The sequence below is a fragment of the Nyctereutes procyonoides genome, unplaced genomic scaffold (genome assembly GCF_905146905.1).
Source record: "Nyctereutes procyonoides isolate TBG_1078 unplaced genomic scaffold, NYPRO_anot_genome, whole genome shotgun sequence".
NCBI classification, from domain to species: Eukaryota; Metazoa; Chordata; class Mammalia; order Carnivora; family Canidae; genus Nyctereutes; species Nyctereutes procyonoides.
The window spans coordinates 33,509,194-33,533,328 of NW_026575020.1; the positions used below are offsets into that span (position 1 = coordinate 33,509,194).

At 52.8% G+C, this 24,135-nt stretch overlaps 3 protein-coding genes across 17 annotated transcripts in view; 2 read left to right on the forward strand and 1 right to left on the reverse strand.

Moving 5' to 3' along the window:
* The window catches only part of TSC1 (TSC complex subunit 1), a 50,736-nt gene extending 39,429 nt beyond the window's left edge, over positions 1–11,307 (forward strand). For all 3 annotated transcript variants that reach the window (XM_055322131.1, XM_055322122.1, XM_055322137.1), the window contains exons 18-23: positions 71–253; positions 1,290–1,400; positions 2,173–2,295; positions 5,061–5,248; positions 5,334–5,495; positions 5,874–11,307. In XM_055322131.1, coding sequence (XP_055178106.1) covers positions 71–253; positions 1,290–1,400; positions 2,173–2,295; positions 5,061–5,248; positions 5,334–5,495; positions 5,874–6,408 — 1,302 coding nt within the window. In that variant the 3' untranslated portion in view covers positions 6,409–11,307. The remainder of the gene's footprint in view (positions 1–70; positions 254–1,289; positions 1,401–2,172; positions 2,296–5,060; positions 5,249–5,333; positions 5,496–5,873) is intronic.
* Positions 11,308–12,357: 1,050 nt separating this feature from the next.
* Positions 12,358–22,169, reverse strand: SPACA9 (sperm acrosome associated 9). Of its 13 annotated transcripts, none has more exons than XM_055304980.1 (6): positions 21,903–22,169; positions 21,072–21,095; positions 20,311–20,462; positions 16,637–16,817; positions 14,080–14,282; positions 12,358–13,447 (listed from the first exon to the last, which is right to left on the reverse strand). In XM_055304980.1, exons 4-6 carry the CDS (start codon positions 16,778–16,780, stop codon positions 13,048–13,050), a joined length of 747 nt encoding a protein of 248 aa, XP_055160955.1. In that variant the 5' UTR covers positions 16,781–16,817; positions 20,311–20,462; positions 21,072–21,095; positions 21,903–22,169; the 3' UTR covers positions 12,358–13,047. The 13 variants fall into 13 exon arrangements, with proteins under 13 accessions (XP_055160955.1, XP_055160701.1, XP_055161037.1 ...); XM_055304726.1 differs by lacking the exon at positions 21,903–22,169 and adding an exon at positions 21,682–21,711; XM_055305062.1 differs by lacking the exon at positions 20,311–20,462 and having other exon boundaries at positions 21,043–21,095.
* Positions 22,170–22,330: 161 nt separating this feature from the next.
* Positions 22,331–24,135, forward strand: part of AK8 (adenylate kinase 8) — a 128,054-nt gene continuing 126,249 nt past the window's right edge. Inside the window, exon 1 of the mRNA XM_055331272.1 lies at positions 22,331–22,414. Coding sequence (XP_055187247.1) covers positions 22,331–22,414 — 84 coding nt within the window. The remainder of the gene's footprint in view (positions 22,415–24,135) is intronic.

The window sequence follows — 24,135 nt, forward strand, 5'->3', positions numbered from 1 at the left end:
GGGTTACATGTGCTCCTCACCACTCACGTTTGAAGGCAGCTGAAATGATCACGTCTTTGGTCTCTGCTAGAAAGACCAGTTGAAGTTACAGGAGAAGGACATCCAGATCTGGAAGGTTAGTCTACAGAAGGAACAAGCCCGGTACAGCCAGCTGCAGGATCAGCGAGACACAATGGTCACCCAGCTCCATAGCCAGATCCGACAGCTGCAGCATGACCGGGAGGAGTTCTATAACCAGAGCCAGGAGCTGCAGGTATGGGCGGCAGCCCCAGACTCGGGCAGCCAGGAGAGGGCACACCAGCGCCTCACTCATCCCAGCCAACACAAAGGGCTTTTCTACACTGCAGCACATAGATTGCATTTAGGGCAAAGGTTCCCCGGCTCTCTTGGGTTGTCCATAGTTCCCGTAGCGGTTTGGTAACTTCCCTGGCATTCCACAGCCAAAAGTTTTGTTTTTTAAGATTTTATTTATTTATTCATGAGAGACACACACACAGAGGCAGAGACACGGCAGAGGGAGAAGCAGGCTCCATGCAGGGAACCCAATGTGAGACTCAGTCTCAGGACTCCAGGATCACACCCTGTGCTGAAGGTAGGCACTAAACCGCTGAGCCACCCAGGGATCCTGCAGTAACAGGTGTACTTGTTAAAGCAGGTCTAAACAATTTAGTATTTACATTCTGACAACTCAGCAGCTGTTTGAAAACAATACACTTAAATTTAAGTGGTATTTCTTTTTTTTTTTTTTTTTTTAGATTTTGTTCTTAAATGACCACAGTAACTTACCAGTTACTGTGTGCGCCCCTGTCAGACACCACATAGAGGCAATGACCTTGCAGTCACATTGGACACTAACACCCTCATTTCCCACTTCACACTGATATTCACATGGTGGTTTTTATCCCAACAAACACCTGAACCCAGCTCTGCAAAGATATTACGTCACCACAGGCTCATGCTCACTCTGAACTCCTCCAGTTTGTAATTCACATGATGACCGACAGGTGTCACTGGGTTCCTCTCAAAAATTTAAAATCTCACGGCAGCCCTGTGGTGGCTCCAGGCTCCAGGGTTCTTCAGTGCGCAATTTGGGGACAGCTGATCTTTTGTTCTTTTGCTAAACAAATCAAGAACTTAGGAATCAACCAAAACTTAATTCTTAAAACTAAGGAGCTAAATCCCAATGGCCCAAGAATAGTAGAGCAGCTGAGAGGCTGGGCTTCCCCACTCATCCGAGGGCCGGCAGCTGGGTGGTGCTGTGTAACTTCCTGGCACATCTCTTTGGGCAGACGAAACTGGAGGACTGCAGGAACATGATCGCAGAGCTGCGTCTGGAATTGAAGAAGGCCAACAGCAAGGTGTGTCACACCGAGCTGCTGCTCAGTCAGGTGTCCCAGAAGGTAAGAAATAGGTGTGGGCTTCTCCTCACATCTCTTGCTGACATTCTTCCTTTAGACAGGGCAAGTATATTACCTGAGTGCCTCCAGCAGGGGTTCCCACTCCTCAGGGGAAATGTGGCACTGTGTGGAGGCATTTGGTTCCAATTTTAGCATATGTCCTGCTGAGGTGAGCATGTGTGGGGGCATTTTTGGTGCTACTGACATCAAGGGGGCAGGGGCCTGGGTGCTGCACACACTCCACAACATACAGGACAGTCTCTGCAGCAGAGAATTGCCTGGGTGCACCTTGTCTGTGTGTGTCCCAGGGAACTCTTACTTAAATACTCATTTATGTAAACGTGGAAAGTTTGTTCCCGAAAAGTTCTTGAGTTGGGATCCCTCCCTTTTTGGGATTCACTGCACTCCGTATAAGTCACTTATGAACAAGTGAGTTTTCCTGTGCTTTAAACCTGGACCTCGTGTCCCCGCAGTGATGGTCACAGACACACCTGTCCTCTACAGGTGTCTTGTGGGTGGCCATTTTGATGTAGCAAATCTCTGCTGCTTTGCCTTTGCACAGCACCATTTTGAAGTGCATTTCTGTCCATCGTCGTGGCCCTTGGACACCTTCCTCACCAGCAGCCATTGCATTAGGGGATTTGAAACTGTGGGAGTTTATTGTCTCCTACCACCAAAACCCTGAGTTGTTAACTAGCTGGTCCCTGTGTACTGCGCATCTGCCAGATGTGTGCCATGGCATCCCTCACTTTGCCCGCCCCTGTGTTTTGGTTAGCTCTCAAACAGCGAGTCGGTCCAGCAGCAGATGGAGTTCTTGAATCGGCAGCTCTTGGTCCTGGGGGAGGTCAACGAGCTGTATCTGGAGCAACTGCAGAGCAAGCACTCAGATACCACGAAGGTATGCTGGGGCCCGGGGGGCCACAGCCCACGGTATGGGGGTGGGAACCCATAGGACGCAGGCAGCGTGTCTGCAGCAGGCCGCACAGGATGGTTCCCGAGAGGTCTAAGTGCCTTCCTAGTGGCCGTCCCCGCTCACTGGCCTGGTGGGTGAGCACTCTTCAGCTGTTGTATAGGCCTGTTTCCTCTAGTTGGCTTGCTTTGAAATTAAGTCAGGGGTAAGTGAAAGCATCTCATGGTAATTGGTACAGAGTAGCTGGTAAAGGGTTTGTCTTCTCTTACCTGTGCCCGCTTCAAGAGGCAGAAGGAGAGAGAAACAAAAAAAGGATAGGGAGCCAGTTCTGTTGAACATAACTTTTAGGAATGTGGGTATATACTGGTATACGTATTTTTTCTTCCTTTTTATGTTGAATTTAATTTCAGCAGATGGTGGTTCAGTCCTGGCAACAAGGCCAGCATCGGGATGATCTTACACTAATTAGTGTCTCACCAGTGGTGTTGAGGCAGAAGTTTTATGTCACTTCATAAATAGCCTCGGGTAATGTTAGTGAATGAGTCGGGAATGAGTTCGAATGGAATTTTAATAGTAAATGCTCAGATGCTTCCTGTCACTAACTTCTCCATCACACACAGGTTTTCTTTTTAGGATTTCTTGGGCTTATGCTTTGTAAAGCTCCTTTTTTGACCAAATGTAAAAAGTAGTCTTAGAAACAAAGAGATGCAATTTTCATAATAGAGTTACTCCTTATTTCTCAGCTCCTCTCAGCTCTCAGATCCAGACTCCCTTTAGAAGGATGTTAAATGTGGAACTTTCTAGAAACCAGCTAGCACTCATTTTGGAGGTATAATGGGTTTGGGAAAGAACGAGGGGTAAACAGACCTAAGAGACAGGAGAACCTCTGAAAATGCTGACTGAAATGCATTCCTCATATCTGCTGAGAGAAGTCACAGCTGGGCTGGCCTCTCTGGTGCTGCCTTCAACTGGAACACTTGGATTCCCGGGGCCTCTGGAGCCACCTGACCTCTTGGGGCCCTGCTTCACACTCCCTAAGGAGACGTGATGACCCTGACATACAGCAGTTAGGATGCCTGCATTCATAAGCCGGAACAACAAAGCCCACTAACCCGGCTTAACAGTAAGAAGTTGCTTTCACTTGACAAGAAGTCCCAAAGCAGGTGAGTTCCAGGCTGGTCATGTAAGCAGTTTATGAACAGCATCAGAGAGTCTCGTTATGGGGCATCTGACTGGCTCACTCGGTAGAACGTGCCACTCTTTTTTTTAGGATTTTTTTTTTTTTTCCTAAAAAGCTCCCAGTTCTTTCCATTCTCCTGCCTCACCTGACATATTGCAGCAACTTTGTCCTCTGGCTGGCTTGCCGATGGTTGCATGGTGTATGCACAGGTAGGGTGCTCACAGATAGACACCACTATTTCCCCTGGAAGAGGAGAGGTCGCTTCCTGTGGGTCTCTCTCAGTGAGGAAACTTTGCCAGGAACCCCTTACCAGCCTTCCCACCCTTGCTGTTGGCTAGAATTGTGTCTTGTGCCCATTCCTAGCTCAGTCATTGCCTTGAACCTGTCAGGATTTGCCCTTGGGCCAGGAGTCAGGCTTCCTCTTGTTCAGTCAAGTGGGGAGGCAGGGTGGTAGTATCTGAGGGTCAATTGGGCTTGGCTGGTAGGTGCTGAGTATAGCACCTCCTGTGGTGGCTGTGAGGGTTCATGGAGGCACATGGATGCTCCTAGTTCAGTACTTCCTTTGATTCTCCATAAAGAGCTACTGTCACTGATGACAAAGGCCCGATTTGTTCACCTAACCTGTGTTGAAGTCTGGAGCCCTTGGGCACAGCTAGAACGGTCACATGATCTGGTGCGCAGTTCTGAGTGTAAAGCTGTGGAGTTCCATGCACCAAGAAAGCATTCACTGCTAATCTTCAAGGCAGGGACACTTCCATGGAAGCTCATCTCTTTGCTATTTAGGGTTTATCTTTAAAAAAAAAAAATCTATGGTAAGTTTTATGTTATGTATACCTTACTGCAGTAAAAAACACACAACAAGAACATAACACATATTTGTTAGAAGAATGTTCTTTCTGTGTCTCTCCCGAGCATGAGTGTACACTTGCCGTGGGTTCACCTGGTTTGGTCTGTCGGCAGGCAGCGCATCTGCCTGGCGTGATCTGTAAGCCTGCAGGGCAGCCTGCCCATCATGCTGCGCCCACTAGTTTTCCCTTAGTCGATGTGAGAGGAGAAGAATCTAAAAGAAAATGAAGCACCCACGACATCACTGTGTTGAAATTTTAACTGAATATCTATATGGTTTCATTCAGTGTTTGTGATTGTCAGCGTTTATGTGGTTGATCCTACTGTTCATGTGGTTTTATGTAAAGCCTGCTTTTTTATCTTTTTACTGACACATAAACTGTAAGTTTACTAAAAACTTGAAAGTATATTCAAAATGTACCTTAACTCACTTAACTGTTCTCCTGGCATTAGACTAACAGTACTTTTTTTTGCCCTTCTAAACATGCTGCATGATTCTTTTCGTGCCAAAATGTCTAGTCTTGTTTCAAATGATTTCCTCGGGCAGATTTCCAGGAGGGGTTACTAGATTAATACTTTCGTCCAGCTTACTTTGTAGAAAGTTGTACCAAATCCGATTTCCAGCAGCAGTGCACCAAAGTGCCTCCTCAATGCTTAGTGCCTCGGTTTTGCACAGTGGATGCAGCACATTTGTTTTCTCAGGGACTAACTCCAGCCCCTCTTGTAGGAGGTAGAGATGATGAAAGCTGCGTGTCGGAAAGAATTAGAGAAAAACAGAAGCCACGTTCTCCAGCAGAATCAGAGGCTCGATACCTCTCAGAAACGGATTTTGGAACTGGAATCTCACTTGGCCAAGAAAGACCACCTTCTTTTGGAGCAGAAGAAATATTTAGAGGACGTCAAAGTCCAGGCAAGGTAACTCCCGTGGGGACAGGTTTCTGCAGTGATGTGTTCCTCTGTTGGTAGGGCATTTTATATTCTGGGGTGGTCTGTATTTCAGAGGACAGCTGCAAGCGGCAGAGAGCAGGTATGAGGCTCAGAAAAGGATCACCCAAGTGTTTGAATTGGAGATCTTAGATTTATACGGCAGGTTGGAGAAGGATGGGCTCCTGAAGAAACTTGAAGAAGAAAAAGCAGAAGCAGCTGAAGCGGCAGAAGAAAGGTAGGAACAAAGAGGCAAGAGCAGGAGCCTCGTCCCTGAGCTGCCAGCAGCAAAACAGGGCATGCTTCTCAGGGCATGAGAACCCTCCATGCATTAGGCAGGACTGCGGCACTCAGACTCCCCCTGTGCCCGGTGGTCTCTCTGCGTCCCTGTCCTTGGCCCCGAATCGCGAGATGTAGTCACAGGAGGTGTCCTCGTGTGCCATTTGTCTCCTGTCCCCCGTTGAGACTCGGTTTCTCTTGCTGAGACCTCACTCTTGGGTTCTCTGCTCTAAAGTGCAGAGCTCGGTGTCTGTGTGAGCATGCCATTGTAGTTGCATGGCTCCCAGCACAGATGCTGCCAACACTGTCCCTTTTCTCCCCCCTGGATTTCTTATAGGCTTGCCTGTTGTAAGGATGGCTGCTCAGATTCTGTAACAGACCACCATGAAGAGGCATCTGGCCACAACGGCGAGACCAAGCCCCCCAGGCCTGGTGGTGCACGGGGCAGCAGTGGAAGTAGAGGGGGTGGAGGTGGCAGCAGTGGCGGCAGCAGCAGCGAGCTTTCAACCCCAGAGAAACCCCCCAACCAGAGGGCAGGCCTGTTCAGCAGTCGGTGGGAAACGACCGTGGGAGAGCCTGCCACCAGCATTCCCACGACTGTCGGCTCCCTTCCCAGTTCAAAAAGCTTCCTAGGCATGAAGGCACGAGAGTTATTTCGTAATAAGAGTGAGAGCCAGTGTGATGAGGACAGTGTGACCATCAGTAGCCTTTCTGAGACGCTAAAGACAGAACTGGGCAAAGACCTGGGTGTGGAAGCCAAGATTCCCCCAACCCTTGATGGCCCACACCCCTCCCCCCCGAACCCAGACAGTGTTGGACAGCTCCACATCATGGACTACAATGAGACTCATCATGAACACAGTGAAGGATGACGGTCAATCAGTGTTAACTTGCAGGTTGTTGGCATAGAACAGGAAGTGTGAATGCTCGTTCCCAGGCTTTCCTATTTCTAGGGTCTGGGTGGCTAGCTCACGCGGTGGAAATGGGATGGAGGTCCTTTTGACAGTTGACTGAATGCAGAACGGTTTTTGGATCTGGCATTGAAATGCCTCTTAACTTTCCCCTCAGCCCACTCCCCAGCCTGTCTTTAATTTACCCAGCAGTGTGGACTAATCCGAGGGCCAGTTTGCGTTCCTCAGTAGCTTTATTTTCTTCCTTCCCCCACAATGGTTGCACCCTTTGAACCTGTGCAATATGAGGCCAAATTTACTCTTTGAGTCTAACACACCACTCTCTCCTTTCCTGAAACTTGGAGAATGGGTTGGCTCTCCGTTAGCCCAGGTAATTGGTGGTGTTGCAGGTAAGTCTGGTTTTATCCCTTTCCACGGGGATGTAGCTTGCAAGGCTGGTCATCTTCATGTGGAAACTTTTTACATGAGACTTTTTCACTGCTTTTTGGTTCTGAAGTTCAGCATCTGAAGCAGCAGATCTAGAGAAACAATGGTTTATTCACCCTTACGTTCTTTTGGCAGTTCTGATAAGCTTCTTAGAAAGTTCTGTGTGAACAAATGTCTGTTGTTAGAGAAGTCTGGAACTGGCACTGTGGAGACCATCCTTCCCCTTAGGGAATGCTCCATCCCCTTCCCCCCTACCTCTTATTTATTTGGTGTTTGCTGGAAAGCTGGGACTGCTCTGACCAGGCTGGCATGGGGGCAGTAAAAACCTACTCTCTGCAGGAGGGAAGGTTGGTGGCTTGAGTAGTTGCCCGAGAAGCCCTTGTGGATGGGGAACTGCCCCTGGAGCAGGGATCTGCTAGCTGAGCCTCGTGGTTCATCCCTACCCCACTCCCCCCGCACCCTGCCACCGTCTGTCTGCCTCTCTCCCTTTGTGTTCCCATGAGCCTCTTTAAGGCTTTGAGTTTATGTTTCTTGGTGATGCTGCAGCAGAAAGGCTCTGAAGGTCCAAAGAATTTCTTCATTGCTTCTCAGGCTGGTAGAGCCGCCTCACCATTGCAGGTTCTAAACCACCAAAAAGGTAACAGCTTTCTCACATCACCTTAACTTTCTGGGGCTGGCCCTCCAGGGAGCTTGATCCTGCTCCCTTCCTGCATGTTAGTAATGGCTGAGCATTGACAAAGTTAGTCTGACATGCACCCTGGGATGACCACACATGCTCAGGGGAGGGGACCCAGCACAGCATCTGAACTCAATGCAGGCTCTGGAGGTTGATGCTAGAAGCCTAAGAGTTGTTGCTTAGTGTCCTTGCTGAGGCAGGGGGAGACTGGTAGGAAAGAGCTGATGAACTTGGTTTTCCTCTTTTTATTCTTTGAGTTAAAAGAGGGGTCAGCCATGAAAGGGGAAAAGACGGATTGTAACAGTACGAAATCTTACCGCATACAGAAGCTTCCAGCATGTGAGGGTAAAGGTCTCTTCTATGTAGTATTGCAGTAAATATTCTAGCACCTCTGACCAGAGGGAGCTAGGTCATGAGAGATGCTGTGTCACCAAGACTACAAGGGCACAAGGCCTCATCAGGACAGAATCTTCAGGTGTGCTCGACTGTGCCTGGCCTGGCCCCACCTGGCAATTGCCGCTGGATGTCCTCTGTGGACTACTGATAACCCCATGTGGTGAATTTGTCCAAAGGAAAGCTTAAAATCGAGTATATCCTATTCCTACTTCAGTTTTAGAAAAGGAAAACAACAAATTCAGAAAGGGAAAAAAATGTTAACTGGATACCTACTGAAACCAGGTCAAAATGCTCACCCTCCCCCAGCCCAAGAGACCTGTGCCACAGAACAAAGACACCCGGCATTTAAATCAAAGCCTTTTCCCTGATTAATCAGCAAAGGCAGAGGCCAATGTAAAGAAAGAAAAACCTTTTAAAAAACATGGGCAGATTGTAAAAATCCAGGGAAGGAGGTGGCCACATGGTGAAGTGGGCTGCAACCTGTGCTGGAGGCTCCAAGGCAGGTGTCTGGGCCCAGGGCCCTTGGCACATCCCTCCTGCCCAGCTGTCTGCTCAGCTCGACAACCACAGCCCACCCAGGGGAGCTGCGCTCAGCCTCCTTTGGGTTCTAGCGGGCCATGCGTTTTGTTCAGCCAAGGCTGGGGCATTGAGGCCTGGATGCATGTTGAAGTTACCCAGCCTAAACAGTTTCAGGAATCAAGTCAGTAGCCAGATTTAGTTCAGTTTTAAAAACTATAAACCTGCCTGCCAGGAATCAACAGGTCACTTGATCGGGTTGTGGCAAGTTTTTTTAAGGATGGAAAGGTGATAGTAGAGGGACACTAGAGAGAATTTGAATATGGGAGCCAGCAAGGCAAATGTTTTAGAATAATTAGCATCAGGGGCAGAACCAGATGGTTCAAGCGGCTTGGTGTTGACCCACGTCGGGCTTGAGCAGCCTCCACCCCACCACTCAGAGCAGGCTTGTCAGCCTCAGGGCCATGTGGCCAGTGTGCGTAACCTGCTCTGATCCCCACATGACACTAACCAGGGTCGGCACAGGCCCTGCGATTGGAGTCTGCTTCTTGGGTAGCATGAAATTTGTTTTCAAAAGCAGCACTACAGTATCAGCGGTGGGGGTCAAGGGTGGGGTGGGGCAGGGGCGGGCGGAGATGGCAGCATTGTCTCCACAGAGAAGGCACATTCCTGAGTCTGCTGTAGGACAGATGCACATGGACCTCTCCCAGACAGGACTTTGAGGGATTTTAAAAAAGGTTTTGACAGGGTTTTGCCATAAAGTCCACAAAAATTGTTAGTATGATATTGGAAGGAGGGGCTTGTCATGGGTGAGAAAACAGATCCAAAGGCAGGACACAGAGGAGACAGGGGTCATTTTTTGGGTCAAGAGGTTTTTTTTAAAAGCATCCGTGCAGCTGAGTGCTAGGCCCAGCTGGGTGCGGCAGGTGGGCACACGTGGCCTCCCTAGTGTTCAGCTGTGTTTCAGCTGCTAGGGGTTCATACCAGGCTCCGGGAGCACAGATGGAGGCGATAGGTTAAGCTACTGTGTGAGCCGGAGTGCATGTGCTGTGCAGAGGGGAAGAGGCCAGCTCTCCTGAGCAGGGAGCCTGGGAGTCCAGCAGGCCGCCGTGGTCCCAGAGGCTGGCACATCACAGAGCAAAGTCAGGACAGCAGAACATGAAACTCCAGGCCCTGAGCTGGCCCCATTTGCCACCACCTGTGTAGTTTCCAGTGGTTTTGTCACAAAAGGCCAAAGTCTTGCTGTTGCATACGAGGGGGTGACTGATACAGTGGCGGCAATGAGGGGATCCCTATGAGCTGGGCCGCAGCAGTTCAGACTCACGGTTTCAAATGAAAAATTGGGTGTCTGTGTGTAAAGACTATAGCATGTGCTATGAGTAGACAGTGGGAGTTTGTACCAAATACTAGAACATGCCACTCGAAGCCAGAATGGAAGACAAGTGAGAGGAAGTGCCACATGCAGATGACTATTTCTCTGATGGAGACCCCTGAGAGGTGGCAGGAAGCCATGCAGGTGTAAGAAGGGTGTGGGCAGAGTGGAGGCCTGGTCCCCAGCTGCTGGGCAGGTGAGGGGCCACCCAGCCTGGGAATGTTCTTGGAAGAAGCCAACCCCTCTTGGGGTGGTCCCTGACGAGCACAGTCCCACCCAGAGCTTGTCTCCTGCGGGGAAGAGAGGGGCTCCAGGAATGACCCATCAGCACACCTCCCTGTCCACTCCCGAGGCACACGTGCCGGAACACGTCTCCAGCACCACCGTGTCTATGTATGTGCTTCTGTCCAGAGTTGTGTCACATGAGCCTCCCTGACACTGCAGAGGAATCAGTGCCCTTGATGGCGCTTTTCTGTATAGGTGAAAGAGCAAGTTTAGGTTGGGGCCTGTCCTGAGGCTGCTGCTGTGACCCTTGTCTCCTTGAGCCTCATGTTCCCGTCCTTGCCTGTCTGACATGCATGGGGAGGGTGTTTCCATCTTTTCCACACCGTCCTCCAGTCTGTACGTGCTCACCTGAGAGAAGAGGGAATCTTGCCCGGGATAGTGAGCACCTGTGTCCACAACTGATTCTGGCCTTGAAAACAATTACTGAAAGCAGAGGACCCTCTGCCCCTTTCCCTTCCCCTTTCCCCTTCCCCTCCCTTCCCCTTCCCCCTTCCCCCTTTCCCCTCCCCCCTTTCCCCTTCCCCCTGCCCCCTTCCCTTCCCATTGTCACTGAATTGTCCATCCTGTGGGATAAGTAGGATAGTTGAACCATTGGAATAGATCTTTTAGAGGAGAGTCCTGAGCGTTGAGACCCCCTCCCGCCAATGTCAACCCCTCATCCTTTCCCCCACCTTGCTACAGTGTTTGGACAGGAGGGTACGGCGCTGCTGGATGCAGCAGATACTTTGGCTGATCAAAGAGGCGGCCAGGCATTTTGCACCAGGAAGAATCAGTGATCACTTTTCAGAAGACTTCTATGGACCATAATAAACATATTACGGAGGAACAGATTTTGCTAAGACGTAATCTAGTTTTATAACTCAATCATGGATCAACCACATATGGCTAACTTGCAGTGTAAAGGGATCCCATCAGTGAAAAAAAAAAGATTTTTTTAAACTGCTTTTACTTAAGTTTGAGAAAGTCCTCTCGTCAAAAGGTTTAAACCTTCCCGCCTCGATCTTAAAAAGCATGTCAAACAATCCACGTCAGATGCCATAAACAAGAACTGCGAGAGAAAATGGTACAATCTTAAATGAATGGGAATTGGAATCAAAAGGGTTTGCTGTCCTTCTTAGAATGTTCTAAAATGTCAAGGCAGTTGCTTGTGTTTAACTGTGAACAAATAAAAATCTATTGTTTTGCACTACTCTGCTGTGTTGACATGAAGTGACTCATGCTGGCCTCCTAAGGCCTTGCAGGTAAAGCAGGGACCTGTCTGGATGCAGGGGGCTCCTGGCTTGGTTGGCTTCCTCGGGCAGCTGGAGGAGGGGCTGACAAGTAGAATCTGGCTGTGGTCTCTGTAAGTCCCCTTGTGTTCTAGCCAATGACCTGGCACAGCCATAGGTCCTACCTTTGTCTGCCTCAGATCCCTGCCTTTCCCCTGGAGTGGCACGGGGACATGGGAGGGGTGACTTGAGTCATCTCCAAGATGCTCCCGCCTGCTGGCCTGCCCTGCTGTCCATGCTTAGAGTGTGCTCACCTCCCTGGGGGTTGCTGGCCGTTGGTTTTAATACAGTCCTTTTGGGGCAGCCATGGTGGCGCAGTGATTTAGTGCCGCCTGCAGCCCAGGGTAATGATCCTGGGGCCCCGGAATCGAGTCCCATGTCAGGATCCCTGCATGGAGCCTGCTTCTCCCTCTGCCTGTGTCTCTGCCCCCCACCCCCGTCTCTCATGAATAAATAAAATCTTAAAAAAAAATAGTCCTTTTGGTGGAGCCCAACAACACCGAGGTTGTCAAGAGCTTACTGGTCTGGCGCAGCCCGCACCCACCACCTTCCTTCTGTGATGTTATTGGGTGTTTGGAAGATGGCAGGAAATACCTTACCCAGCTGTTAGATCCAGCCTCGCCTCACATCTCTTCCTGGGAACGCACATTTCCAGCTGCCCCCGGACATCAGTGTGCTCTGCCCATGTTAATGGCAGAAGCAGACTCAGGTGGCAGTTTTTTATTTTGTCTGGAAAATTCAGAGGTCTATTCAGATTCTCATCTGAATAGCTTCTGACTATGGAAGGAGTCCCTGTGCCGGCCTGTGGGTCTTTGGCATGAACCTCCTGAGTGCAAGCATCTATAGTGGTTGCTCTCTGCTCACGGTTTGCTTGTGAGGCTACTGCCCAGTGTCCTCTGAGGGCTTAGGATAAATGCAGTTGTCTTTAAGGGATAAGTCCCAGGAAACCCGAGCCAGGCAGAGAGGTAGGAGAACACTTTTTATTCTTGATGGTTGCGCTCGAGGAAGCAAGAATACAGAAGCTAAGTCGCCCCCTGTGAAGGGAAAAACCAACAGTCAGAGAGAACTTCCAGCAAGCTCAGAAGCCAGAGACACATTTTATAATGTCGGGGCCTTCAGTGTTGTGAAAATCAGGTAACCGTCCTTGCACAGGAGCCATAAGACCAGAATTCTTGCGGCTTCTTGCATGGTCTCCCTCTCCCAAGTAAAAGAGAAGCGAAGGCAGGTTCACTCCACTTTGGGTTTTGGCCCAGAGACCTAATCACACTGAGGAAGTTCGTCATGCTGGCCCTCAGCCTCCCGGCAGGCCGAACAGCCCTGTCTTGCAGAGAGCTGAGCCTTGCCTACTTGCCCCTATGGCGGGAAAGGAGCTCAGAGGCCTCCAGCTCGGTGGATCAACCGGGAAAGCCAGACCTGCAGCGTGGCCGGGCCTGGTAGGGTGCACGTGGGCAGGCCAGTGGCCCCAGCTCTCAGCTGCCTCCCCAGAACACCCTCTCCCAACAACACTGGAAGTGGGGGTCCTCTTCATTGGCACAGACCTTGACACTCAGAGGCAAGAGCTTAGAAGTTAAAGTGAGAAAGGAGAGAGGTTCTCGACAGTATATTGGGCAGGCCCCCTTGGGGTTCATCAGTGGCAGGGGCTGTGGGTGCCAAAGAATGGATCAGACAGCGGAGACCAATTTAAGTGACAAAGCACTGTACGGGACGCAGGTTGTCAGCTCTGAGTTACAATTTCCCGCCAGGTGGTCTCCAGGGAGGTTTTGAACATCCTTGTCATTCCTCCTAGGTTTGGGGCTGTCTTTTGTAAGTTGCCTACATTTGTGTTTTCTTAACCGAGGCTGGGTGCCTGTGGTCCAGGAAGGATGAGTGGCCGCCGCCCCGATGGCTTCCTGGCATGCCTGGGACTCACTCACATGCTGCAGTGCTTTGCGGGGCAGCTTCTCCGAGTGGGCGATCCATTCTTTCATTAAGTCCAGGACGATGGGGATGAGGCTGACGACGCCTCCGTAGTGATTCCTGGCCTCGTCACAGCTTAGGTGGTTCACCACATCATGAGGGTACCTGTGGGGTGGCAAGAGGGACTCATCCAGACCTGGGGCAGGCTCTGATCCAGACTGCAGACATCAGAATCCCCTGGGGAGGTTTCAGGGCCGCATGGGCCATACCACACTCTCTACCAGATGTTGGGCAACAAACCCTAGCTAATCCTGTTGTGAGGGGCAGGACTCTGGAACCACTCACCTGTGGTTGTAGAAACCCAGATTAGGGGCTGTGGAAACCTGCCATAACTGCTCCAAAATGTACTGCTTAGTCCCTCTGACTCTTCTTCACCCCAATAACTAAACCATATGCTCCAGAATATGTGCTGAGGGCGCAGAATTAACTAGGTAGCCACACTGGCAGGGCTGGGACTTCTCTGTGGGCTTCTGGGAACATGTGCTCTGTGATCCCCTTCCCTTTGCCGGGTGTCAACTCCAGTGAGAGGGCTTGCGTCCCACTCTATCTTCAGCTTCAGTAAAATGATCGGTGGGGTTGGGCCATCCAATAAATCAGTGGGCCTGGGATTTCCCACCTGGGCAGGGGGCCTGGAGGCACCTGCCCTCATGCAGAAGACTGCTTCTTCCTGCTGGGTCCCTTCTCTCCAGCCCCGCCCTGCTGCCTGGGCCTCCAAAACAGGCCCAGAAGCGACTTACTTTGCTCTAAGGTTGCTTAGGTCATTGCTTTGGCTAACCAGGGATTTGCATTTCTCAAGCAGGTTGTTGGTGACCGGAGTGCCAGAGTGCAGGGCCTCAAAGTGCTGGCACAGCTTGTTCAGCTCCGAGCAGATGTCCAGGAACATGAGCAGAATGCGCCGGTCTGTGGAGTTGTTGCAGTAGTGCTCTGTGTAGCTCTGCACCTGTGAGGGCCCACACGATGGGAGCTGAGGCAGCACCACTGGGCCCCTGGTGAGTTTCTGGGCCAAACACCAGGAAGCAGCACCCCACACCCCTGTTCCTCCCAGCCTCCCAGAGTCACAGGGCAGAGGCCAGTCACATTGAAGCATTTGCATGCACAGGCTGCTATATACAGTTAACATCATGGAGTGCCCCCTGCACTGTGCTGAGCTTTGCGGCCTGGCCCTCACAACACCCTCACCTGAGCCCTATGCGCTGGGTGCCTTTTCAAGTCCTTATTTTGCAGGTGACTAGTGGGGGCTCATAGAGGTCAAATCACTTGCTCGGGCACCAGGGAGAGTGGCCAGGCTGGCCTTTGGCCCCAGTTCTGGGCCCTGAGCTCCCACCTTGTACCAGGCCCCACACACTTCAGCCCATACCTAAAGAGGGGTGCTCCCTGACCTTTCATGCCTCAAGCCTGCTCAGAGGACCCACTCCTCAGGAGTGAGAAGCAAGCAGAAGGCACTACAATCCTTTGAAGTTTCATTGTCCTATGTTTCCAGGGCCTCTCCCTGGGAGAGGGATCTTCCATAGGAGAAGAAAAGGTAGTCTTTACCTCACACCACACACCGAAATCAACTCTAGGATGAAGAGCTTCAATGCCAAAACAACACGGAAGCTCCCAGGTGTTCCAGGTACAAGAGCAGGGAAACCTTTCTGAAATCATTAAAGGTGCTCAGAATGGTAATATGGTTGATCCACTTTTAACTCTCCTCAGGGGGCATGGAGGTCCTTCCCTGGCAGGGGCTCTTCCCCTCCATGCAACCTCCACCCCCCCACCTCCCCCACTGCCCTGCCCATCACTCTGGATCTGAGGTCGGGAGAGGCAAGAGGCCTAGCCGTGGGCTGAGGAGGAACTGGCTCCGGTCCAGGCCAGATTCACTGGCCCACTTCACAAACGCATGCCCTGTGACAAACTGGTGGCTGGGGGCATTACCTCCTTCCTCTAGCAGCCAGAAATTCCTAAGTCTAAGCCAGGGTTTTCCTGCCACTGCCGGTTGCTTTTCTTTTGCTGGGGTGAGGTCTTCCCAAATGATCTGAGTGGTTCCTTCTAAGGACAGCAGCTCTGTAAGAGGGGGGAGGCTCTGGCGGCCTCCATGGATGCGGGGCACCACGTCCAGCCACCTGAGGCACCACGCTGTAGCTATAACACAGAGTCACCCGGCTATCTGGTGTGTGTGCGGGTTACCTCAGGATAACCCAGGCCCAGGGAGGGCAGGGCAAGCACCAAGAATCAACAGTTCACACAGAGAGTCAGACCATGGGGCATTGTTTACCAAGAGCCTCCCGCTGGACTTAAGGCAAGGAGGCCACTCCCCTGTGCGCATGCATTGTCAGGGGTCACCAACTGCTGATGCAGACTCTGAGCAGAGGCTGGGGTTGGGGGTCGGGCTGGGGGTGTGGGTCGCGGTGGGGGTGTGGGTCGCAGATGTTCCTTCCCGACGCCAAAAACCTGTCCACTGGCTTTGGAAGTCTGAGCCATTGGGGAATGGGCTAGAAAGGCTGTGGCTAACTTCCAAATAGTTCAGGGCAAAGGGTATTTTTCTGTAGGTTTAAAACTTTTCAAGTTAAAAAACTGGGCGAAGCTTTTACATTTATTAGACGAATGGATTTTTAAAGGATGCTGCCAGCAAGGGTTGCTGTTCTGGGGGGGGGGGCAGGGGGCGCACACGTGCTTCTCCTAAGGAGTTCTGAGTTCCATTGCCCACCCCCACCCCCACCCATGCACCACTGGCCTTCCACAAGCTGGCCCATGGGCCCGCAGCACGTCTACAGTTGGGAGGCTCCCACCCAGGTGTGGGTTACTTCCTGGAAGGCGTGTCTCATCTCCAGGCCTCCAAGTCCTGCAGAGCACACTGTGATAATCTGCACACGGGAAGAGCAATGTGCCCAGCACGGTGCAGTTTCTCAGGCCCCAGTGGGATCGCACAGCCAGGACCACAGGCATCAGACACGGGCGGGGCGTCTCCCTCATGATCTACCTAAATCCACATACTCCCTGGGGATGTGCAGTTGTTCTCACTCTACAGAGCAGACGACTGGGACACAGGTGACTCTCGGCCTGAGGTCCCTGAGGGGCCGTGGGGCTGAGCTGGGATCTGAACCCTGGTCGGCAGGCTCCAGCCCTCATGTGTAACCACTTTGTTATTCACTCACATATCTGGGGAGGGGATGCAGGGCTCATCCCACTAGTCCTGACCCTGGCACAAGTATGTTTGCTGCACTCTGAGCCTCAGTTTCACCTTCCAAGCAAGGTGTTGCCCGGGAGTCCCCAGGGAACTCTGGCCCCACCGCCCGGCAGCCCACGGGACGCCACCTGCCCAATGCTGGCGATGGGTCGGATCTTGTCGTGGGCATTCTCCCTACAGTGCTCCAGAGCGGCGATGAAGGTGAATTGTTGCTGCTGGAAGAGTTTGTATTTCTGCTCGATGCTCCGAAGGGACTCCTTTGCCTCATTCATTGTCTTCCTCAGCGATTATTCACAGAAGGAGAGGGATCTACAGGGAACAAACAAGAGCACAGGTATGAGGCCCTCAGAAATAGACTGCAGACCCAGCTCTGGAGGCCCCGACCAGCATGGCCAGGGCCTTCTCCGGGGAGCACCTCACTAGTTCCAGATCCCCCCAGGCTGTCCAAGACAGAATACAGCCTGACCCAGGTCCCTTTACCCTCCAAGGACATGTACTTTGCCATGAACCATGATTTCCTTCTCTCAAGCATGGACAAAGATTACTCTGGTCCTCAGTCTCTCCAGGCTGTGGGGGTACACATGCACACACACACATATACACACACGCACACACAGCCTATGATGCCTTCCTGTGCTGTCAGCAACAGAGGGGATCACAGAATAGGTCACAGAGTATCAAATCTGTGATTTTTATAAGTTTGGACCAAATCGTAAGACACCTGCCCCTTTGCAATTCGTGAGAAAGTCTAGGGACTGTTTCCAGTGGGCCAAGCAGCGGAAGAGTCTGTACTGGATTGTCAAGTCTGAGAAGAGGCGGTTTCCTTGCTCTGTGCTTGGGTCAGGAGCCCTGATCTCAGCCTTGCACATTCTCAGGGTAGGGGCTGGCCCTCGGCAACTCCTCTCTGCCTCCCACGTTCATGGAAAGAATGAGCCTGATAGGAAATATTCACGCCACAGGGAGTGCTCTCTTTTGGTGCCTCACAGACTGTCCCTAGCATGGTTCAGATAGCCCACAATGCGTCTAGAATCTCCTCTGTGAGCAGAGCCTGTGGATTCTGCTCTCTGTGACATCACAGTTTTGCTGAGCCCACGCAAGATGTCAGAGGTCACAGATTTACAGAGTGCTCGAACTGGAGACCCTGGTCGGTCAACTCCCTTTAACTCCTGGGCAGGGGGGAACAGAAGTCCAGGGTGTCACAGCAAGCTTGTTGGAGACACTCTAGGTCCCAGGCTTCCTGACCTGTAACTGGAGTCCTCAAAGCTGCCCCAGCCACTGTGCCTCCATCACAAGGACCCAGTACAACACACGCCCCACATGAGCAGGGGTCAGAGGAGGCCGGCCAACCTAGGGTCTGAGGGAGTTGCTGCAAGTGGAAGGGGCCAGACACCACCTGGCAAGGGCAAGGGTGGGGAAGAAGACATTCCAGGCTTCCTGGCAGGCCCTAGGTAGAGGACCGAGCCCGAGGGGGACAGAAGGCATTTCTCTCTGCTGGGTCTCCCTCGGCATCCTGAGCCCACAGCAGGGCTGGAGCAGGGAGGGCATCACCATGGCAAGAAGAGGGATGAAAGGAAGTGCAAGAACACATCAGAAGGTGGCCTCCAGGACATGATGGGAGCAGCAAAGCTGAGAACTGGGAGATCTGGGAGCGGAGCCACACCAGGATGGGCCCTGATAACGGTACCCCGGGAAACTCAGTGGTCTACTGTACATCCTAGGGAGCGCATTCAGCAGCAGTGCCCAGGCCGCACCCTGGGAACCATGATGCCTGTGTTTGCTCACAGCAGCTGCAGCTCCATGGGCCTGGGCCTGGGCCAGGCACCCTGCCCATAGTGGGTAAGCGAGAAGGGGAGCCTGGGCTGTGGGGTTGCGGTGGGCACCTGCTGTTTTACAGACACCTGGAACACCTGCCACAGTCCCTCTCCCCCTGCCCAGAGGCAGAAATGGTGGACACAGGAAAGGGGGGGCAAGGTTTTGGGGTGTGCCTCTCATGGTATAGGCTTACCAGGGCAGGTGAGGCATTCAGTGTGACATTTCAAGGGACATCCCAAAACTCAGCAATCGAGCTAGGTAAAAGTATTTGTCACACAATTTGGAGAAATAAAAGTTAATACCAGAAAGTCCACAAAGTATCTGAATTTTAAGTAAATGTGGGATGCGATCCAGTGCCACGCCTTGCTGATCCGGTAAGCCTGAGCAAAAGGAACAAGTAATATTGATCCTGGCTTCACATTTTTAATAGTTCCCTTTCAATGGAGTTTTTGCATTAATTTTGATGTTATTTGTCCTGATTACCGGGGTTTCAGGCACCCCTCACAGTCTGCATCAAGGCAAGTGCCTCACTTGCCTCACCTACCACAGGCCTGGGGCTTGGCTTACATGTGACCTTGGGGTTGAAGCCTAGAAAAGTTGGAGCCCAGCACACAGGTGGGTTTCTGGGGAGGAGAAGGAGCATATGCTTTGTCTAGCCCTCCTCCAAAATGCTCAGAGCTGGGGTGGGTGGTGAAGAACCCAAGCCCTGGAGTTGCATAGTCCTGGGTTCAAATCCTGGTTCCACTCCTTGCCGGCCTTGGGGTGGGTCTCTGAGTACTAACAGGCTGTCAGGAGAGAACAGTGTCAGCCTCCCAGCCTTGGGGTGAGCACTGCAGGAGGTGGCAGGTGGCAGTGTGGAGCCCAGGGCCTGGCACGTGGCAGTGCCTGGTCGCCAGGGCGCTCAGGGCTGTTGTGATCACACCGTGTGCACACAGTCAGGGGGCATGCCACGACAGGCATGGTGTGCGCCCTGAAAGCAGCAGAGACTCCCGGAGAGGAGAGGTGGGGCCCCTGGCTGGAGGCTGGGAGGGGGTTATGTGAGAAAACTGAAAGCAAGCACAGAAGGCAGTGGACAGGGTAAGGCTAAAGGACCCCAAGTATCACACAAAGCTAGGAGAACCACTGCAGGCCAAAAGGGGTAAGAAGCACATCATGCATTCATTCGTTCCTTCATCATTCATTCCTCACCATTCTGAGTGCTGGGCTATACACAGCACTGGACAAAATAGACAATATCTCCTTCCCTGGAGGGATTTATCTTTCAGTATGGGAGGCCAACAGTAAGGATGAGTGAATGAACCACGTTTTAGATAAGGGCACTGCTAAAGAGAAAAGCAAGCAGGGCAGTGGGACTAGCATGTCGGGATGAAGAGCTTCTGTCTGCAAGAGGGTCCTTTGCAGGGGCTGGGTGTGTGGGGGGCAGACAAACTAGAGCTACGCTCCAGCCTTCAAGGATATCCTGAACACCCACCCCAATCCTCCTAACAGCAGTTATTCTCAACAGGGCTGTAGGAAAGCGCTGACCATGCGTTAAGTCCTCACCTTGAAGGTACCATGATTACCCCTATTTGAGAAACAACAAACCTGAAGTTACCCAGCTAGAAGTGAGCAGGCCAGGATTTCCCACTTGGCTCTGCCTGACTTCATAAAGTCTGGGGTTGGACAGCTCCCTCTTTCCCTCCCATGATGGTCCATAGAGATAGGCATGCCACACATCAGATTGGCCAGGGTTGGAAGCCAGTGGGTGGGGTGGAGAGGACACCAAAGGCCTGAAAAGCTGCCGGAACCCCCCTAGGGGTCATGCACTGGCTGGACCCTGGGGTCTCATTTCCATTCCTGTGAGACAATTCTCTGTTCCCCATCCAGAAGGGCTGCCCTATGTGTCTGCCTCCCTGCCACCCTCCTGGGGCTTCCTGGGGCTGTCAAGTTCTCTACAGATGCAATGCTACCTCAATTGGTGGCCCCAAGAGCCCCTGAGAGCAAAACTGACTTGGTTCTTGATCCTAGCGACTTGTGACATGCACGCCAGGAATGTCGTGAGAAGAGCTGTAATAAGCTATCCAAAGTGATTGTCCCTTGAACGAGAGTCACTGCAGCCAAATTAGTCTGGATGAAAGGCACAGGGTGCAGGCACTTCTCGATCTGGGGGAGGAGGAAGGAAAAAATGATTACCCAATAGGTTTTAGGCTTTAATTGATTTGTATTTTCCCAGGCTGCTAAAGAAGATTAAATCATGGTATGAAAAGCGCCTAGGGCTTAAAATAAATGAGGAGAAAGGCAAGTCATTTCAGAAATGTCCAGGAAGCAAACTGAACCTCTCCAGTGCAAATTGCAGGTTTGGTTGTTGTGTTCCCTGTTCAGGGGGAGGCGGCACGCTTTTTCTTCCCCAGCTGTCTTTGCAGTTGGCTCTGAAAGCCAACCAAGGTGTGCACGCTTTGAGGAAGCAGCTCTGAGGGCACAAGACAGAACTGGAGCCTTTTACACAGGAGAGCATATCTCTGGGCAAGTGGCTGGTGGTGCAGCCTTTGGCTAGAAGTCAAGCCCTGGCTCTGCCTTTGCTCAACACTGAACTTGGCCAAGAATTTCCCCCCTTTCTGGGCCTCAGTTTATCCATCTGTAAAATGAGGTGGTTTGGATAAGATCTGCAAGGGGACTTCTGATTTTAATGCTTCACGATCAACAACTGATGAGGAAAGAGGCCCCAAAAAGGGAAATAACTTGCCCGAAGTCATTCAGCCAACTACTTCTCACCGTTTTGATCCTCCAGTTTCTCACCTGTAAAATGGGAATGAAGGTACTTATTTCTCAGGGCTGGCGCAAAGGTTAAAGGAGATAATATGACTAATAGTAGCCCCTACACATGGTGCACTCCTCCATGCCAGCTACCAATACTTCAGGCCCATTAGCTCATGAAATCCTTCCATAATCTCCCCTTCACAGGGGAGGAAAGTGAGGCACGGAGCAGAGCAGGCTCACACGGCTAGGTGGAGCCAGGAGGTGAACTCGGAGCAGTCTGTATTGACAATGCCGGACGTCCTGTCCATAATGTACAGACCCCACAAGTTTTGTTAAGAGCACTGAGAGCTCAAAACCAGCAGCTCCTCCGAAAAAATGGCAAAAGACAAAAAGCTAGAGTTCTCAGTCCAGCGCAGCGTCTGATACCAGGCTGCCTCTGTCCCACTGGGCATTAGCGCAACTGAAGCGCTCCTTCCCGCCCCCCAGGTCCCACCCCATCCCCGTCCCGGGGCGGCGGCGGCGGCGGCGGCGGTCCCCACCCAACCCTTCCCCCTGCCCCAGGGCTCCGGTGGCTCCGTCCCCGGCCCGCTTGCACCTCGCTGGTCCTAGAGCGGCCTTCACTCACAGAGCGTGCTGAAGCTGGAGTGCCTCCGAGGGTGTCTGGGGCCCTTCTCAGGGCTGCGGAGGTGAGGGGGGGGGGGGGAGGACGACGAGAAGGGGAGGGGCCGCGGGCCTGATTGTTCCCGCGGGTGCCATGGCAACAGGGTCACGTGGCCGCCCTGGCCCCGCCCGTGAGCCCAGGCCTTCCCGCCCAGCCCCCTAGGAGCCCCCCAGGGACTCCCCTACCTTCTCAAGCCGTCCCCTAACCTCTGTTCATTTTAAAGATGGGGAAACTCTGGCCCGGACAGCAGAGCCGGCCCGGCCCTCGGAGCTGTCAGCGCCCGGGTCGGGGTGCGCTGGCGGAACCAGCGCAGGACCCGCCCCCTTGGGTGGGGGGGTGTGGACGTGCCCCTCGGCGTCTCGGCACCCGGGGCCCTGCTGGAGCACCTCCGGTCCTAGAAGGCCGCAGCTGGAGAGGCCTCGCGGGCCCGCTGAGACGTGCAGACGGCGGGGTGAGGCCGGGGCGGGGAAGCACCTGCCCCCGGTGGGCGCGCGCTGATGACGCGTGCGGCGGCCCTAGCGACGGCGGTCTCCAGGGAGCGGGCGCGCGCTGATGACGCGTGCGGCGGCCCTAGCGACGGCGGTCTCCAGGGAGCGGGCGCGCTGCACCCGGCATGGACGCGACCACCGCCCCGCACCACATACCCCCGGAAATGCCCCAGTACGGGGAGGAGCGCCACGTGTTCGAGCTGATGCAGGTGACCGCGGCAGCCGCGCCCCGTCGCGACACCGGGCGCCGGCCGGGGGCCTCTGTAGCGATCGCCGGCTGCTCGGCGGCGACCCCGCAGCCGGGGGCGGCGTCCGGCTCCTGCACCGCTGGGACCCCGAGGGATGCCTCGGTCGGCGGACCCCCTGCCCCTGCCCTGCGGACCAAGGAGGGAGGAGAGAGGGCAGGCCGCCTGGCCAGGAGGTGGACATGGCTCCGGGCCAGCCAGCTCCGAGGCCTGGGCCAAGTCCCGTTCCCTCCACAGTTCTGGCAACTGTGAAATGCCAAGAGGCGAGAGCTGGTCCCCGGGGAGGCCCCTCCCGCGCTGACACCTCCAGGTTTCGGGAGTTCCGGGCGACATCCCCGTCCCCTGAGAGGGCTGCCTCCCAGGATCCCAGCCCTACGGTTGGGACAGCAGCATTTCCCACAGGGCCTTTCTTCACTAGGGCCAGGAGTTCGGGGCTGCCCGCAACCTCTCGTCCTGGGTTCTGAGTTGTCGGGGCCCTCAGTCCCCGTGTGCACTTCGGCAAAGCCCTGCCCCTTCTGGGTGCCCTTCTGCACCTCCTGGAGGCAAAGGCTTTCAGGAGCGGGACTGAAAGAACTCTGCCACTCAGGGGTGGTGAGGGCCTAAGAGAAGCTGGAGCCCAGTGTCCAGAGCACTTGCTCCTCCAGGCATAGCCCATCCCGAGGCACCCCTGTGGTGATGCCTGTGCTCCGTGGAGCCTCTGACCTGCACCCGTGGGAGCAGAGCTCAGTCAGAACCGTCTCCATCTCTCCACCAAACACGTGTTTCCTTTGGAAAGTGGTAACTGACGGAGGGAGAGACTTCTCCAAAACCGAGTGAGCCAGTCCAGGAAAAAGCAAATGGCCAGCCGAGTTATAAATCACCTGCTGGTGGGCAGGATGGGGCCAGCTCCCCAGGAGGCTGTGGTTTGCTCTAGAGAGCCCGGTGTACCTCAGAGGGATTGTGGACGGAGCAGTCTGAGAAAGCTTTTCATCCAGTATTTCCAGTCCTTAGTCATTTGTGTGGGTTCCCTCCATGGTTTTTACCATTTTCACTTCTTACACTTTTTATTTGCAAATAATTTTAGATCCACAGGATATTACAAAGGCAGCACAGAGTTCTGCTGTACCCTTCCCCAGCTCCTGTCACTAATACCATCTAACGTAATTCCATGACAATGACGTTGGTACAAAACAGTTAACCATAATGAGGCCTTATTTGGATTTCATGTGTATTTACCTGTACTTTTTTTTAAAGATTTTTTTAAATTTATTCATGAGAGACGGGGGGGGGGTGCAGAGATATAGGCAGAGGGGGAAGCAGGCTCCCTGTGAGAAGCCCGATGTGGGACTCGATCCCAGGACCCCAGGATCATGACCTGAGCCAAAGGCAGACGCTCAACCTCTGAGCCACCCAGGCGCTCTTGACCTGCACTTCTTTCTTTTTGTGTGTGTACGGTTCTATGAAATGTTATCACATGTATCAATTCACATACTACCACCACAATTCCACTTTAATGTAGTCATTTCTTTAAATCAGCCCATTTTTTAAAAGATTAGCCTGTTTTACCTCCTCCTAGGCAGAATCCTTGAAATCCTAAGTTTGCTAATATGCGTTAGATATGCAACTGTTGTAAAGTAAAATGAAAAACACTCATCTGTGAACCAGCTAGCGTCATCTCAACACCACGTCTGCAGTGAGACCAATCA